Source organism: Grampus griseus (genome assembly GCF_964374135.1).
Source record: "Grampus griseus genome assembly, chromosome: 9".
Taxonomy (NCBI): domain Eukaryota; kingdom Metazoa; phylum Chordata; class Mammalia; order Artiodactyla; family Delphinidae; genus Grampus; species Grampus griseus.
This window is the reverse complement of record NC_139003.1, coordinates 37,799,644-37,816,685: the sequence shown is the minus strand read 5'-3', so window position 1 is coordinate 37,816,685 and position 17,042 is coordinate 37,799,644. Positions and strand designations below refer to the sequence as shown.

The window sequence follows — 17,042 nt, the reverse complement described above, 5'->3', positions numbered from 1 at the left end:
GGGGCAGAGAACCAACTAAATATTCTGACAGAGGTGTGTGCTGGGGCCATTGAAGGACCTCAGAGGGCAGCTAAAGTACAACTGCAGGGAGGGGTTATATGGAAGGCTTCACAGAGAGGTGATGCTTGAACTGAGGGTTGATAAAACAGCAATAATTAATGTAAAACAAAGAAACAGGCAATCCAGGCAGAGAGAAAAGGGTGAGGCACCCACAGTTCTACTGGCAGAGAGAAGGCTGCATATAGAAGAATGGCAAAAAATGACAAGAAACACAGAGAAAAAGAGGAGGGACCCCAGATTGTGTAGGGTTAAGGATTTATAAAACATCTTCAGGGAAGAAGCAGTTGTATTAAATTCTTTCCTCAAGGGGCTTAGAGCTTACTTAAAACAGATTAAGAGTAATAGGTGAACAGTATTTAAAAAAGGAATTTTGATCAGCAAATAGGTGAAGTAACAAAACAAAACAAACAAACATAAAAAGCAAAGACACTTAATTCAAGATAACTTAGGAGTTATCTGAACTTCATGATCCAGTTTTATCACATCTCTTAAAGGATAAGAGGAGAATTAGGTGTGACTTTGAACTATAAATATTCCAACAATTTTGAAAACCAAAGAATGTTTTAAATTGAAAAGAAAGTGTTTTATCTCTCTGTAGAGACCATATCTCCAAATACATTGATCTCTGTCACTGAAGTACCTACCTTAGAGTCACTCAACAATGCCATTATAAATGTCAATATTGGGCAGAGATGAAAGAAAAGAAGAGTATTCACAGACTGATTATTCAGCAGACCATTACTACTGGTAGGCAAGAAGTCTCAGAATGAACAGTCCAGCCATGTTCCAGCTGTCCTGCACACTTGCGGGGAGAGCTCACGGGCAGTCCAACGGATGGAGTGTACATGTAAAAGTAATGTGGTGTTTTACAATACAGCACATATCAAAATTGCAACTTGGTTTCAGATTGCTTATTGTTATGATAAAGACATCAGTAACCATTTAAAAGAAGGTACATCTAAGTGTCTGTATTAGTGATGTAATCAGTTACTTTTTCATTGTTAGTAACTAATGGAATGTAAGTTATTTTCAGGGAAAAATAAAACAGTCTAACATTAATCTGAATTTCAGTCAAGTATGACAATACACAGGTACATCTACAGCAAGTTAGACTACCTTTTCCAAATGCTGCAAAATTCAAGTCACTTTATACAAAGGAGACTATGGAGAGAAGTATGAATTAAAATGAAAAATTCAGCGAAATTCCCCAATTTCTAGTTCATTTTATAATTTTATTTCTTAATGTCATCTCCTGGGAACCTGAGGAACCACAGGCTAACTCATTTGATTGTAACTGAACAGTATTATTTATTTATAAACTTTTAATTTTGCCTCTCTAAGAGAAAATAAAAAAGTCATCACTGAAAGGTTTTCTTTTTTTTCCCCTATAACTAATTGTCAAAGAGAACGACAAATAATAAATTACAGGCTATAAACAAGCAAATATCTGAAAACAAAGACAAATTCTGGCAGAATAATTTTTACATTTAATGCAACTTCAGTCTTCTAAAGATCCACTTTCACAGCCATAAAAAAGAACGAAATAATGCCATTTGCAGCAGTATGGATGGACTTAGAGATTGTCATACTGAGTAAAGTAAATGAGACAGAGAAAGACAAGTAATTGCTTATATGTGGATCTAAAAAAATGGTGCAAATGAACTTGTTTACAAAACAGAAATAGAGTCACAGATGTAGAAAACAAACTTATGGTTACCAGAGGGGAAAGGAGGGGAAAGTTGGGAGATTGGGATTGACATATACTATATATAAAATAGATAACTAATAAAGACCTACTATAAAACACAGGCTAGTCTACTCAATACTCTGTAATGGCCTATATGGAAAAAGAGTGTATATATGTATATGTATAACTGATTCACTTTGATGTACACACCTGAAACTAACACAACATTGTAAATCAACTATACTCCAATAAAAAAAAAATCCAGCCTATCCAATGTCTGGGCCAATAACTATTAAGGACAGTCATAACAAGGATAAAGTCATCAAAACATACTGAATTAACTGTAAACTAAGAATATTATATATAAGATAATCATAATCAGTTAATGGATATTGTGTTTTTTTCCCTTTGGACTAATTATTTTTCTCTTTTTTCTTTTATATTTTATTTTATTATAGTTAGCATCATGCTGCTATTCCTGCAAGTACTGAACAAGCATGGGATTTGAATATTACACTCTAAATAAATGAATTGCTTAATTTCCTCTGACCATCTATACATACTCCATCTTCAAAAAGTATATCAATATTCTAACATAAAGGAGATAGGAACCTTTTCTTCAATATGCATGACATTTCTGGACAATGCAATTGTGGCACTGGCACGTTTTTCCATGAAGAAAATATTTGCAGTTCTATGGCATTCATCATTTGACAAAAGCAACTATTTTCCTTATCTATCAGCTCTTACTGATCTTACTAGCAGTGGCCGTGGAATCCTTAAGGACCCATTAAATCTCTGAAGAAGAAAGCTAAGATGAAGGACCTGCCACTCCAAATTCATGTGCTACTTGGCCTAGCTATCACTACACTAGTTCAAGCTGTAGATAAAAAAGCAGATTGCCCACGATTATGTACATGTGAAATCCGGCCCTGGTTTACACCTAGATCCATTTATATGGAAGCATCTACAGTGGATTGTAATGATTTAGGTCTTTCAAATTTCCCAGCCAGATTGCCTGCTGACACACAGATTCTGCTCCTACAGACTAACAATATTGCAAAAATTGAATACTCCATAGACTTTCCAGTAAATCTTACTGGCCTGGACTTATCTCAAAACAATTTATCTTCAGTTACCAATATTAATGTAAAAAAGATGCCTCAGCTTCTTTCTGTGTACCTAGAGGAAAACAAACTTACTGAGCTGCCTGAAAAATGTCTGTCTGGACTTAGTAACTTACAAGAACTCTACATTAATCACAACTTGCTTTCTACAATTTCACCTGGAGCCTTTATTGGCCTACATAATCTTCTTCGACTTCATCTCAATTCAAATAGATTGCAGATGATCAACAGTAAGTGGTTTGAGGCTCTTCCCAATCTGGAGATTCTGATGATTGGGGAAAATCCAATCATCAGAATCAAAGACATGAACTTTAAGCCTCTTATCAATCTTCGCAGCCTGGTTATAGCTGGTATAAATCTCACGGAAATACCAGATAATGCCTTGGTTGGACTTGAAAACTTAGAAAGCATCTCTTTTTATGACAACAGGCTTATTAAAGTGCCCCATGTTGCTCTTCAAAAAGTGGTAAACCTCAAATTTTTGGATCTAAATAAAAATCCCATTAATAGAATACGGAGGGGTGATTTTAGCAATATGCTACATTTAAAAGAATTGGGGATAAACAATATGCCTGAGCTGATTTCCATCGACAGTCTTGCTGTGGATAATCTTCCAGATTTAAGAAAAATAGAAGCTACTAACAACCCAAGGTTGTCTTACATTCACCCAAATGCATTTTTCAGACTACCCAAGCTGGAATCACTCATGCTTAACAGCAATGCCCTTAGTGCCCTGTACCGCAGTACCATTGAGTCTCTGCCAAACCTCAAGGAAATCAGCATACACAGCAATCCCATCAGGTGTGATTGTGTCATCCGTTGGATTAATATGAACAAAACCAACATTCGATTTATGGAGCCAGATTCACTGTTTTGCGTGGACCCACCTGAATTCCAAGGCCAGAATGTTCGGCAGGTGCATTTCAGGGAAATGATGGAAATCTGTCTCCCTCTTATAGCTCCAGAGAGTTTTCCTTCTAATCTGGATTTAGAAACTGGGAGCTATGTTTCCTTACACTGCAGAGCTACTGCAGAGCCACAGCCTGAAATCTCCTGGATCATACCTTCTGGTAAAAAACTCTTGCCTAATACTCTGACAGACAAGTTCTATGTCCATTCTGAAGGCACACTAGATATAAGTGGCATCTCCCCAACAGAAGGGGGTTTATATACCTGTATAGCAACTAACCTGGTTGGTGCTGACTTGAAGTCTATTATGATCAAAGTGGATGGCTCTTTTCCCCAGGATAACAATGGATCCCTGAATATTAAAATAAAAGATGTTCAGGCCAACTCAGTTCTGGTGTCTTGGAAAGCAAGTTCTAAAATTCTCAAATCCAGTGTTAAGTGGACAGCCTTTGTCAAGACTCAAAATTCCCATGCTGCCCAAAGTGCTCGAATACCATCTGATGTCAAGGTATATAATCTTACTCATCTGAACCCATCAACTGAGTATAAGATTTGTATTGATATCCCCACCATCTATCAAAAAAGCAGAAAACAATGTGTAAATGTCACCACAAAAGGTTTGCACCCTGATCGAAAAGAGTATGATAAGAGTAACACCACAACATTTATGGCCTACCTTGGAGGTTTTCTGGGGATTATTGGTATGATATGTCTTTTCAGCTGCCTCTCTCAAGAAATGAACTGTGATGGTGGACATAACTATGTGAGAAATTACTTACAGAAACCAACCTTTGCATTCAGTGAGCTTTATCCTCCTCTGATCAACCTCTGGGAAGCAGGCAAAGAAAAAGGTACAGCATTGGAAGTAAAAGCAACTGTTATAGGTGTGCCAACAAACATGTCCTAAAAATAACTAACTAAATCTACTTCAAAGAAAACTCAAAACTGTGGTTGTACTTTAAAAAAAAAAAAGGCAGAGAAATAATACTTTGTAGAAGGAAGTTTAAGCTTCACCAATGCTGCTCCTGACCAATGGACATATGTACAAGTTCAGCATTTTAATTAACTGGCTTCGAAGGGTACTGTGGCAACCAAATAAAACAATTCCATTTTCTAGAACTTTCATGTAACTTTTATGTCTGGACTACAGTTAAAGTGGACAAAAACATTTCTGTATTTTTTTTAAGTATATAAGAGTAGTTGAACTGAGCAATACCTCCTCCTGTGTTGTATTACACGTTAGCCACGAGTTTTTGCAGTGACCAGATAAACTTGAATTGACACGTGGTGTAATAAAATGGACAAATTCTGTAGAGTAGACACAGTGAATATGTGGACCTCTTTTATAAGGAAAAATACATTTTGGATTAAAATCAATTGCTTTTGTCTTGTTTTTGTTTCTAAATAAAGAATAACTTCTGGGAAATATCATTTGATCAGATATCATTTAAATGACAATGTTTTCAAAAAGTGTTTTTCTATAATGAAATTTGGAATGCTAAGAGTAAGACACTTTTACTGGGTGATGTAACTACATTTTTATAATGCACAAAAATGGATTTTAGAAGGCACTTTATCAATATTGAAAGAAAATAATAACATTGTACTTAACCCTTTATTGACAGAAACAAATCCTCTTGGAAATTATGTATTTACTTATAGATTTTCTTTTCTTAACAAGCAGCTTTTGGAGTGGATTTAGTTACTAAGTTCATACAATATAAATCCAATATCTAAGGAAATGAAAGTCTTATTTTAATAATTGGTAGTAGCTCAACATTAGGCTGCTTGCTTTGCAGAAAATATTGCCAAATTTCAGTAGGACTTATGATCTAGGTGTAATTTTCAAATCTTGCTGTGATTGTAAACACTTACTGAGCTTCACTGCAATAACAAGCAAACAATCTAATAATCTTCTATGTTGCAAATACAGCAAGGAAACATGTTCTACATGACCCCCAAAGAAGGAGGTTTATATACTTGTATAGCAACTAACCTAGTCGATACTGAGTTAAAGACAGTTATGATCAAAGCGGATGGTTCTTTTCCCCAGGATAACAATGGATTTTAGAACTCTAGGAGACTAGGATTTTTAAATTTTATTGTAAGATATACTGAATTCATAGTGGAAGAAGTTCCAGAGTTCAATAGAAATTTAAGAGGACAGTTTTGCTCATGAAAAGCTTCTGAGACTAAAAAATTAAGTGCAGTTTTCCATGACTGTAAGGCACCTAAATAACACAGCTTAGAAAAATTGAGAATCACTGAAGTGCTAATAACATTACTAATTATTTTAGAGTCTTATACAGAAAATACAAGAAGTTTACCTGGAAAAAACCACCAAGATTTTTAGGGCTTTAGTCATATTTACAAACAAAAACCCATAGTCCTACAAAACCAATGTATTTGTGTACAAAGAAAACATCCTGAAACACTAAAAAAAAAAATTACAGAAGGTAATAAGCCTTACTTTTTATAGGCAAATTGCTTATCTCTACAAAGCTACAAGTCTTCCATTATAACTGCTACTTAATCTGTTCATAATCAAGTGTTTAAGTTTTCTTACCATAGCTTTCTGCATATCATCAACATGTCACTGGCCTGTAAACATTTCTACCACTGAAATCATATCAGTTTATTTGTTAATACTAGACATTTGCTTTTGTGATAGCACTGACAGTTTCTAATTAAGTATTAGCTGTTTTTGACAATGTTGGAAAGTAATTGTTATGAACTCTTTAAAACGAAAGGACAACTGTGTTAATTTTAACACAACCAAAATATGAAAGTTGCTAATTAAATGTGTTTCCCTAACACAAATTTTACAACTTGATGAATCACTATCACAGAGAGGCTGACATTAGAACTTATCAGTAAGACATGCTCATACATCACAAGAGGTTTCAGCACCACGGACAGAGCTTTTTAAAAGAGCTGGGCTATTTATCAAAAATATAGGAGCTGAAATATGACCTCTTAGGATGCAGGTATTGTATAGGTCAGCAAGAACTTGCTCAGATTTCTTGTTATGTTTCTATTTTCATGAAGAACTATATCAAACATATGGTGAAGCTGAGAATCCATTTCAAGCTAAATTCTTCTTAGAGAAATTGCAGTAAATAAGTACTCGGAATAGATACCTAACGGTGAGCGCTAAAATGAAGTATTTTTGTTACAGCTGAATAAATACAGATGCTCAAAGCAAATCATGATCCTATTTACTTGCTCAAATTTTAATCTAAATTGCCAGTGAGAAAAAGAAAAAGACATTTGCTTCAACAACAGAATGGCATTTCATACTCCCTATATTACCTCCTAAACCCCACACAAAATTAACTAAGCACTGGTTAAAGTACTCAAAGCATGTAACTTACAATTTGGGGATACCAAATGGATACAAAGGCAAACTTTGCCTAAAATAAATAAAATTCTAAAGTTTATATCTCTATGAATGCCACATGATCCCCTCACATTGCATGAAGGAAAACATTTTTTTAGAAAAAAATTTTACAAGAATTATATATGTTATAATTTTAGAAAAAAATAATTTGACAAGAATTATATATGTTATAAATGTTATAATTTACACTACAAAATAAATCCAAATTTTCTATAAATAAGCATGTCTAGTTGAATACAAAAATGCATACAATGTGAAGCAAAATGTGCAATTGTCAGCAAAGCCAAGTAAAACAATATGCTTCCAGTCATATGTAAGCATTTTACCTAGAAAGAAATAAAATAGATTTATGGTACATATGTCACTCTGTTGATACTTACTGCAGTTCTTAAATTTATTCTAATTAGGTAAAAATTTCTTAAGCAACACTATATAACAGCAAGCATAATTTTAACATTATAACTCCTTAGTCTATTCATTTAACTATATTTTCTTTTGTTTATATTCAATATATATGTATTGTATGGCTATTAGTCACTGGAAAAACAGAAGTGAACAGGACAAATTCCCCACCATTAAGGGGCTTATCAACTGGTTTGCATTCTGGTTATGTATCACTGATTTCACAAATACGTGTTAACTATGTTACCTAGTGGAGACCCAGCTTCAATCCATACTTTCACAGAATGGTAATGTTCAGAAAATCAAATTTTTTTTCTTTGGTCTAAAATATTTTATCTATCACAACATGTTGATATAGGAACTTAATTCAAATTTATTATTGATTTTATTCACAATAGATAGATAGAAAGATAGATAGATAGATAGATACTAGCCTTTATTTAACCATCCTCAGACTGGTTAAATAAACAGGCATGTCTACTTACCATAAATTATTCCTAGGCACAAAAACATGGATAACTAATATGTTTCCCCTATTTTCAACATAGAATGATCACCCAATAAATATAAGTTAAATTCAAGAAGGTAATCTAGCACTGCTAAAATGTTTCTGTATTTTATGAGGAAGACCAACTTACTCTATCCACTCTTATAAAATCTTCCAACAACTATGAAGAAAAATTCCATAGATTAGCCTTTTACATGAAAAATTAGAAGTGATAGGTCAGTAACCAATAAAGCAAACAAAACAACTAAAAGTTTAAGAGCATATATTTGCTAAAGAAAGAGAAAACTTCAATAAAATGTTCTCACAGCTGTCATAAATAGCAGGAAAAAATTCTCGTATACGTAAACATAAAGCAACATCTTTAGCTTCATCACAATGCTGACTTTCTAGGAGACAGGGAATTATAAATAGTAATTATATTGTGGCTACATTTTCTTTGATTCAATCTCTGTCTCTCTTGTCTCTCTTTCTCTAACTTGCCAAAACAAATGATGACAAATAAGTAAAAGTTTTTTCAAAGAATATGGTTGTTACAGGTATGTTCAGTATATCAAGCATCCCAAATGGTCATTTGGGGATAAATCTAAACAGAAAGACTAAAATCATCTTTTCTTTCAAATGGTAGTATTTTCACCCTGAGTTCTCTAGCCCCCACCTTTATAATATTTTACCCTGACTAATGCATTGCTAACTAGGCTGTTGCTTGGGAGCATGGCAGTATTGTACTGGAATGAAAAAGCCATGCCTGTCATGGAGTTCTGGAAAATGAAAGAAACTGACTCCAGTTTCAACACAATAGTGGCTACTTTCATGTGTTAATTTGAAAAGTGAGGACTTTATTGTTAGGGGTGACCACCAATTTGGTTTATATTATTTCTCTGAAGCAAGGGAAAAATAAAAACACTATTTGTACACAGGAATAAAATGGCAAAATCTGAGTTAATTGTAATAGCCACATATATCCAATTCCAAGTAAAATTATTAAAATACAAGCTTTAAAGAAGAATATTCTAGTAAAATATAGATTTTTTTCCAAAATCTGGCCTAAACTTTCCATTAATGATATAACAAAGGTGCTTTTGAATTGACTAGTAAGCACTCAGTATTCTCAAGTGAGAAAATACATGAAATAGAACACAATTCCTTTTTATTCCTACTGAAAATAGACAAGCCCATAGAGATTTCAATCTACCTATTCTAGTTCACTTTACATATATATTAGAGGGCTCTTAGTTTACCTTTGAATAAAGCCATATAGTCAATACCAAATAAGAGGTCATGTATATAACAGATACATCGATACAGTTTTCTCTTAAAAGCAAAGTGAAGTATTTAAATAAGTAATAAATTCAGAGCAAATTTATCACATATGATTTCAAAATCATTGTAGTGTGGTCCAGAGTAACAAAGCATAGCAAAAAGAACTGTGGTTAACCTTGGCAAGTCTTTCAAAAGAGTGAACTATAATGGCATTTGAAGACCTCACAGTGCTTTGTGTCTTTATCTTTTCTAACTCTAATACATCTTCAAGAAACTAATACCATTATGTGACCATTGTAAGGAAAATCCAGCTTCTCATTAAAATATATGGTTTGATGCCAAGTCATTGATTCAAAATCCAATTGTGATATCCGTTTATAATGTTTATCAGCCTCTACAACAAACAATGGAGTAAACTTAGGACATAAATTGACCTTCCTAATCCTAGCACTGAAGGAATCAGAGTGTAATAAAATAACTTCCCTGTCAGTTGAGGTACCAGATTCAAGGTTGGTAAAGACAAACAGTTCTTAAACCATCAGAGGTGTTATAACTACAGGAATATGATCAAACACACTGAAAGAGTTCTTCAAAAGAATACTATATAAAATTGAAATTCACTATCAAAACTGGGATTAAAGACAGATACCTCTGGTAAACATCCCTTTAATAATGATTGCAGAGAGGAGTCATGTAGTCAATAAAGAACAAAAAAATCATGTCCCCAAAATAACTTTAAGGCTTCCGGGATTCCCATCCCTGTTTCCTAGTCAATCAACAAACCAACATTCCAATATATGGTTTTTACATTAAATTGTTTATTTTATTAGAGTTTAAAAACACATTTACATACAAAATGCATGAATTTATATAACTATGTGATTCTAACTACCCAATTCAAACCCTTGAGTGTAAAAATAAGAATCCTTCAATAGAGAAAAGGTATAAAAATAGAAGGAAATAAAACATTTATTTCTTTTTTCTATCAAAATGCTTATCTACATATATTCATATAGATTTAATAGATTGCATTGAACGAGCTACATCAAAAACAACCGTGTTAGATAAGGGGAGTTAGGTTCTTCCAACCAATGGGTTACGTGCATCTCAGTCCAGGCTCAGGCCTGAAGTCACAATATGATGCTTGAGAGATTTTCTTGGCACATATAATGCATAGCAATTAATAAATATATTATCAACATTATATTTGAATAAATATACATTCATATTTCCTTGAGTAACAAGATAAAAACTAGAAAGGAAGGAAACAAACACTTACTGAATGCTGAATATGTGCCAGACTAAAAATTTGCTATGGTCATAAGAAATCCACTACAGATCTAAAGGAGAAGGGGTGTGGGAAAAATGAATATTTACCATCTTTTTTTTTTTTTCTTGCGGTACGCGGGCCTCTCACCACTGTGGCCTCTCCCGTTGCGGAGCACAGGCTCCGGATGCTCAGGCTCAGCGGCCATGGCTCACGGGCCCAGCCGCTCCATGGTATGTGGGGTCTTCCCGGACCAGGGCACAAACCCGCGTCCCCTGCATCGGCAGGCGGACTCTCAACCACTGTGCCACCAGGGAAGCCCACAATATTTACCATCTTACTATGTGTCAGGCATCCTGAGGAATGTGCTTGCTCACCCTCCTGGTCTCTGTTTCTCTATATGCACGCCTTTCTCTCGCATGCGTGTGACACACACACACACTTCTATTAATTCAATTTTCATGAAATCCTTGTGGGTTCAGTGTTAACACTCCCATTTTATACATCAGTCTCAGAGAAGTAATTTTCTTTCCCAAGATAATAATATCATAGAGCAGAGAAACCAAAAGGTACAACATCATGAAAAATAATAATACCCAGGTACTTTTCTGGCATGCCATACAAAAAATAACTAATAGGTGGTATTTTGAGGAGGGAACACTCCATCAATAATATACCAGATTCATTAATTGTGCTATTGTCTTCTAACTATCTCCATCAACATGTTCACTTATAATATTCCTATGTTGGTTCTGCATGAGGGATTGGGGTAAAGGGCTCCAGTTTGCCAACTTTCAGTTATTACTCGCCAAAGGCACAACTATGAGCACTGGTTTAGCAAAAAAAACACACACACACACACAAAACAACCTCCAAAAACCTGCATATATTATAAATTGAACTTTTAAAATAAGCATATTCACTAAGTACTCACTGGCTGCAAGGTACTTCTAGAGACTTATAAAAGACTCTACTGTAATTATTTCCATGCATCCATTTCACAGTCCCCATGCATAATGCTCTCCTGTTTTTCTATCCCATTACAGAAAAGGATAGTCAATTACCTGTTTTACTTGTTTTCTGACTCTAGCTTATATTTGTCATACATGATAATTCTGACCTTAGAAGGAGGTGCATAAAGAGTAAGGACTGGGCTTCCCTGGTGGCGCAGTGGTTGAGAGTCCTCCTGCCGATGCAGGGGACACAGGTTCGTGCCCCGGTCCAGGAAGATCCCACATGCCGCGGAGAGGCTGGGCCCGTGAGCCATGGCTGCTGAGCCTGCGTGTCTGGAGCCTGTGCTCCGCAACGGGAGAGGCCACAACAGTGAGAGGCCCGCGTACCGCAAAAAAAAAACCCAAAAAACAAACAAAAAAAACACCAGGCTAGCTCTTGAATAAAGGATTAAAGCAAAAGATTACTCTCACACTTGAGTGGTGTATGTCAAAAAAAGAGTAAGGACTGAGGGGAAAAATTTTTCCCTTCAACTTTCTGCCAACATCCCCATCCTTGCATGTATTGGTGCCATAAACACTAACAGCTTAGAGGGTCATATGTCAGTGCACTCTGATAGAGTTTAGTCTGTTGGACGACTTGTAGTCTATTACAAATGGGTTCTGAAAAGTTCTAAGTTATGAATTGGAGTTTATGAATTGATTCTGAGGAGTTCTAATAAATGAATTTGTTCTAGAAGAACAAAACTAATTAATATAGGATAGATAACATGGATTATATGTTCATAAATGGGGCAGCAAAAAATATTAAATAAAAACTTGACACCATCAAACTTATCCCTGAGATTAAAACCTCCAATGCCCATATAGGAAGTTGACTGTCTCTATGTCCCAGTAGAAGCAACAAGGTGATTCATTAAAACAAGCAAACATCTCCACAGATTAGTAAGCTTCTATGAAATTAAACTGGCATGCAGATTTTATGTGTAGAGAAGTATCTCAGTATTTAATGAGTACTAATTTTTGCTTGCTAATATTTCATAGTCACTATGCTGAACCTTGTTCTCATTCCAAAGATACCACCCCACCTTGATTTTTTTTTAATGAATCATTGATATGGCAGAACTCCTTTGCTAGTATTATTTGGAAAATAATAGTAGTAAACTTCCTAAACAGAGAAGCAAGTAGCGGCCCATGTTTTCATTCATACATGATTTTTTTCCATGTGCTCTTCATTTATTGAGGACCTACTATGTGCCAGACATGGTATTAGCTGCTAGAGATGCAACATTGACTGCGATAGACAAATTCCCTGACATCATAAAGCTTAGTCTACAGGCAGATATCAACAAATGAATCTGGTAATTGCAATATAAGTTAATAGAAATATGATAGGAATGGGGATAGCTTACACATATGCTGGGGTACAGGTTATTATAAAGGAGCCCAGAAAGGGCTCTAACAACTAAGACTGCCTTTACACAATCTCCCAATTAAAAAGCTGAGAAATGTTGGGAGCAGGCTAGGGATAGTGTGAAGATGACAACAAGCTGAAGAATTTGAATAGCAACAGCATGCTGAGTAACTGGGAGAAAGTTCTGAAGAAGAAAAAAGCCAGAGCTGGCTTCAAAAGATAAATGAAGATATGGGTAAAAAAATCAAACTTTACTTGGTGCTAAACATGGTGGAAACTAATGTCCCAGGGAGAATGACTAGGCCAAATTTAAAACACCAGGACTAATTTATAAGGCTACAAATATTAGTTCCATATTTCACGCCTGTCTCCCTCTATAACCAAGCCCCAGTTTCTCATCCAATCCCTAGTCCTCCATAGTTGGGAATATGAGAAGAAGTGGAAAATAAAAGAGAAAAGGAAATAGATACAGGCACACTCTATACACTACTGCTCAGGTGTCCCCTCAATTGAAACCACATCCAACACACGCACAGACTCTCAAGACCCTTAGAAGCATACACTCAGACACAAACTATTCATGTTCAGAGTAAGTATGGTCCATTATATGTAAGATATCCTATTTTCAGATATTAAAAAAATACACCTCCCATGAAATTAACAGAGGGTCAAAATGTTACTCCAAATGTTACATTATTTCCCCAAAGGGAAAATCAATGAAAGAGACCTTAGGTATTCTGACCAGTTTTGTACATTAAAACCCATGTAATGTAAAATTAGGGTCTATGTGTTTGAATTTAAGACCGATCTAATTCTATTTCCACTGTTAATTGTATTTCTCTTTCAGAAATTTCACACATGTTACATAGAGTTTAATAAGTATGTAAGTATAAAAACAGATTCAGGAACACCAGGAACAAACAGTGTGTCTCATTTCCTTGGATTATGTTTTCTACCATATCACACATAGTTCTAACTGGATCTCACAGATATCACTTTCCTCAGATAATAGAAAAAAAAATTGCTCTCTTATGTTTCCAGTTGAGACCCTGAATTCAAAATAACTTAAAATAAGAAAGAGTAGAATACGTAGAAGTACTCACCCATGAATAGGACACTCATTCCACATTTTTTATGGTTTCTCAACACTGAGCTCTCTTAAGAAGAAAATCTTATTAAGATTGTCTAACACAAGTCTAATATAGATTACTAAGGAAGTAAATTATGTCAATAATTTAAAGTTTAATTTTGAAGATGTACTTAAAAATTAATAGAGGAGATAAGCATTAATAGACATAAACATAATAGACATAATAAACTTAACAGAAAAGATAAGCATTAGCATAAAAAAATCAAAAAATTTTTAGCATAAAAAATCAAAATCAAAAAATTAGCAAAAAAATCAAAAATCAAAATCAAAAAAAATCAAAAAATCTCAAAAAGGTTTTGGGGAACTGTGATACAAAGACTATTAAATTAGTTACTTTTCAATCCTTCGAAATCTTTTGTTTGAAAGGTCTGTTTGAGGTTTTTACCTGAAACCAAGGGAGGGGGGGTGAAAGCACATCCACCTTCTCATAACATTTTAAATGCCGAGGTCTTAGTATGCCCAGAAAGACTCCTACAACACTCTGAAGTGAGCTCCTAATTGTGTAGAGGACTACAGTTCACCATGGCAAGTGTGTCTGTTCCATTTCACTCTGGTATGAATAACAGAGAAGGCTTCAGACAAAATGATACCAAGCAAATGTAAAAACAGGTGATTTTTGTTTTATTGATATGAGTAACTCTGCCCCAGCACTAGGCTGCAGTACTTAGGTTTTTCAGTGTGACTACTCACACCAGGTAAGAACATGTATGTGGCTTAGCACAAACTCTCATCTCATTCCGGAAAAAACAAGTCAAGTTTTAGGTTCACTGAAGCCAGAATATATAAAATACTAGAAGGTCTATGAGATCAGTAGTTCTAGACGTCGAACTAAAGTTACAATCTTAAATGTCATAAACCTCTGATTACACATTTGTCAAGTACTTTCTAAGATATAAGACATTTTTACATATGTCTGACATTTGAATATATCCTCCGTAGCTACTCTGTGATTTCAGAAAAATCATGCTAACCTACTTTGATGAATTATTGGTCCTGGCAATGGAAATATCAAATAAAATTATCATCAAATTTGCAAACCCACTGAATCTTTCCCCTGCTCCAAAGTGAACACTGTCAAACACCTGTGCATGCTTTCACAGGGGCAATGGGCTTACCAATAAAGATTTTTGCTATAGTGGGAAAAGCCAACCCTATGATCTTTAAATAATCTGGTTTCAGAAATGAGTTTTTATATTAAACTTCTCCTCAAGATCTCCTTGACTTGAAATTCCAAGCTTAAAATAATGTCATATTATTCCTTTAAAATATATTATTTTAAAGTACATAATTTTATATTATTTTGCCTTAATATATTTTACTACTAAAGTAACATGTGATTGTTAAGACATGAAAGACTTCCAATCTCAGGATGAAAGAAGACTTCAACTGCTCACCCCATCATTTCCTCACCCAGCCCCAAAGCTCCCAATGACATGATTGACAGAGATTACCATCCTCTAGTATTATACATCAGTCCCTTATGTATCAGCCTATTACATTTTTGCAAAGCTTTAGGAGTAAAAAGGTTTCACTCTCATGTTCAGCTGAGAATTTGCTTCTTTCTATTTTTCACTAGTTTTATTTTAGGGAGCAAAAAAAGAATGAATTTAATGTATGTACTACAGGGCAGCCCTGCAAGTGGATCATGCTATCATGTCCCTGTATGTTCTTTTTTTTTAAAATTTATTTATTTTTTATTTTTGGCTGTTGGGTCTTTGTTTCTGTGCAAGGGCTTTCTCTAGTTGTGGCAAGCGGGGGCCACTCTTCATCGCGGTGCACGGGCCTCTCACTATTGTGGCCTCTCTTGTTGTGGAGCACAGGCTCCAGACACGCAGGCTCAATAGTTGTGGCTCACAGGCCTAGTTGCTCCACGGCATGTGGGATCCTCCCAGACCAGGGCTCGAACCCGTGTCCCCTGCATTGGCAGGCAGATTCTCAACCACTGCGCCACCATGGAAGCCCTGTTCTTTGCTCCACACTGAAGAAGTCCATGTCCTTAAAGCTATTCAGGTCACTCTTCTCTGAAGATGATCTAAGTCATCAAAGTCTCTCTTAAAATACAGTACCAGAAACAGAATGCCACCCTGTAGGTGTGCTAAGCTCTCTATTTGGTTGGGGAGCAATGTTAACACAATTTCTGCACTATTTTCAATCGAAAGCAGAGCCAACTCTAAGCAAACAAGGGTCTTCATACTTGACGCCAAATCTTGTGGTTAGCAACATCACCAAGACCAGCATCACCAGCACTTAGTAAATGCTAAGCCCTAGCAGACATATAACCTAATTTAACCCCTATGAGGAAGGTCTATCAGTAGCCATATTTTATATGACAGGTGAGAAAATTTAGGTTTAGAAAGTTTAAGTGACTTACCAAGATTTCGCTAGTAAGTTTTTATGGGTAAGAGGGATTTGGTCTCCGTGTAAAAGCAAATTGACAGGTTGTTAGTTTGCTAACACCTACTATAAACCTTGGAATTTCTCATATGAACTGATATGACCTCTTAGATAAAAGTCACTCAGCAGGTAGTAGGGGTGGGTATTATGATAACTCAATTAGCATCAGCAATTATCACAAGAGCAGAAAATTAAGAATCTCTATAGTTAGAAATAGTATTTCATTGATAGCATACTTTTGGAAATAAAGCCTGACACCAACTAAGAACTGGAAAACAGAAACATGAGCAATTACACCTCCATGATGCTATGGTCATTAGAGAAATTGATAGAACTACAAGGCTTTCAGTCAACAAAAGAAAGACAATCCAAAAGGGAAACTAATGAAAGGTATTCCCATACATCAAGGTTATTCCATTGCTTAACTTACTAACAGTAGTCTAACCCCATCATGAGTTAACAGGATGCTGAGGAGAAAAGTATAGATGAGAATAACTAAAGCTTGTTTTTGTTT

At 35.2% G+C, this 17,042-nt stretch overlaps 2 protein-coding genes across 3 annotated transcripts in view; one reads left to right on the top strand and one right to left on the bottom strand.

Moving 5' to 3' along the window:
* Positions 1 to 17,042, bottom strand: part of IMMP2L (inner mitochondrial membrane peptidase subunit 2) — a 900,746-nt gene that overhangs the window by 461,615 nt on the left and 422,089 nt on the right. The window lies entirely within an intron of this gene.
* Positions 2,564 to 4,870, top strand: LRRN3 (leucine rich repeat neuronal 3; the record flags this gene model as incomplete). Its single annotated transcript, XM_082662557.1, has 1 exon — positions 2,564 to 4,870. The coding sequence occupies one exon, from the start codon at positions 2,564 to 2,566 to the stop codon at positions 4,688 to 4,690; it is 2,127 nt and encodes a 708-aa protein (XP_082518683.1). The 3' UTR covers positions 4,691 to 4,870.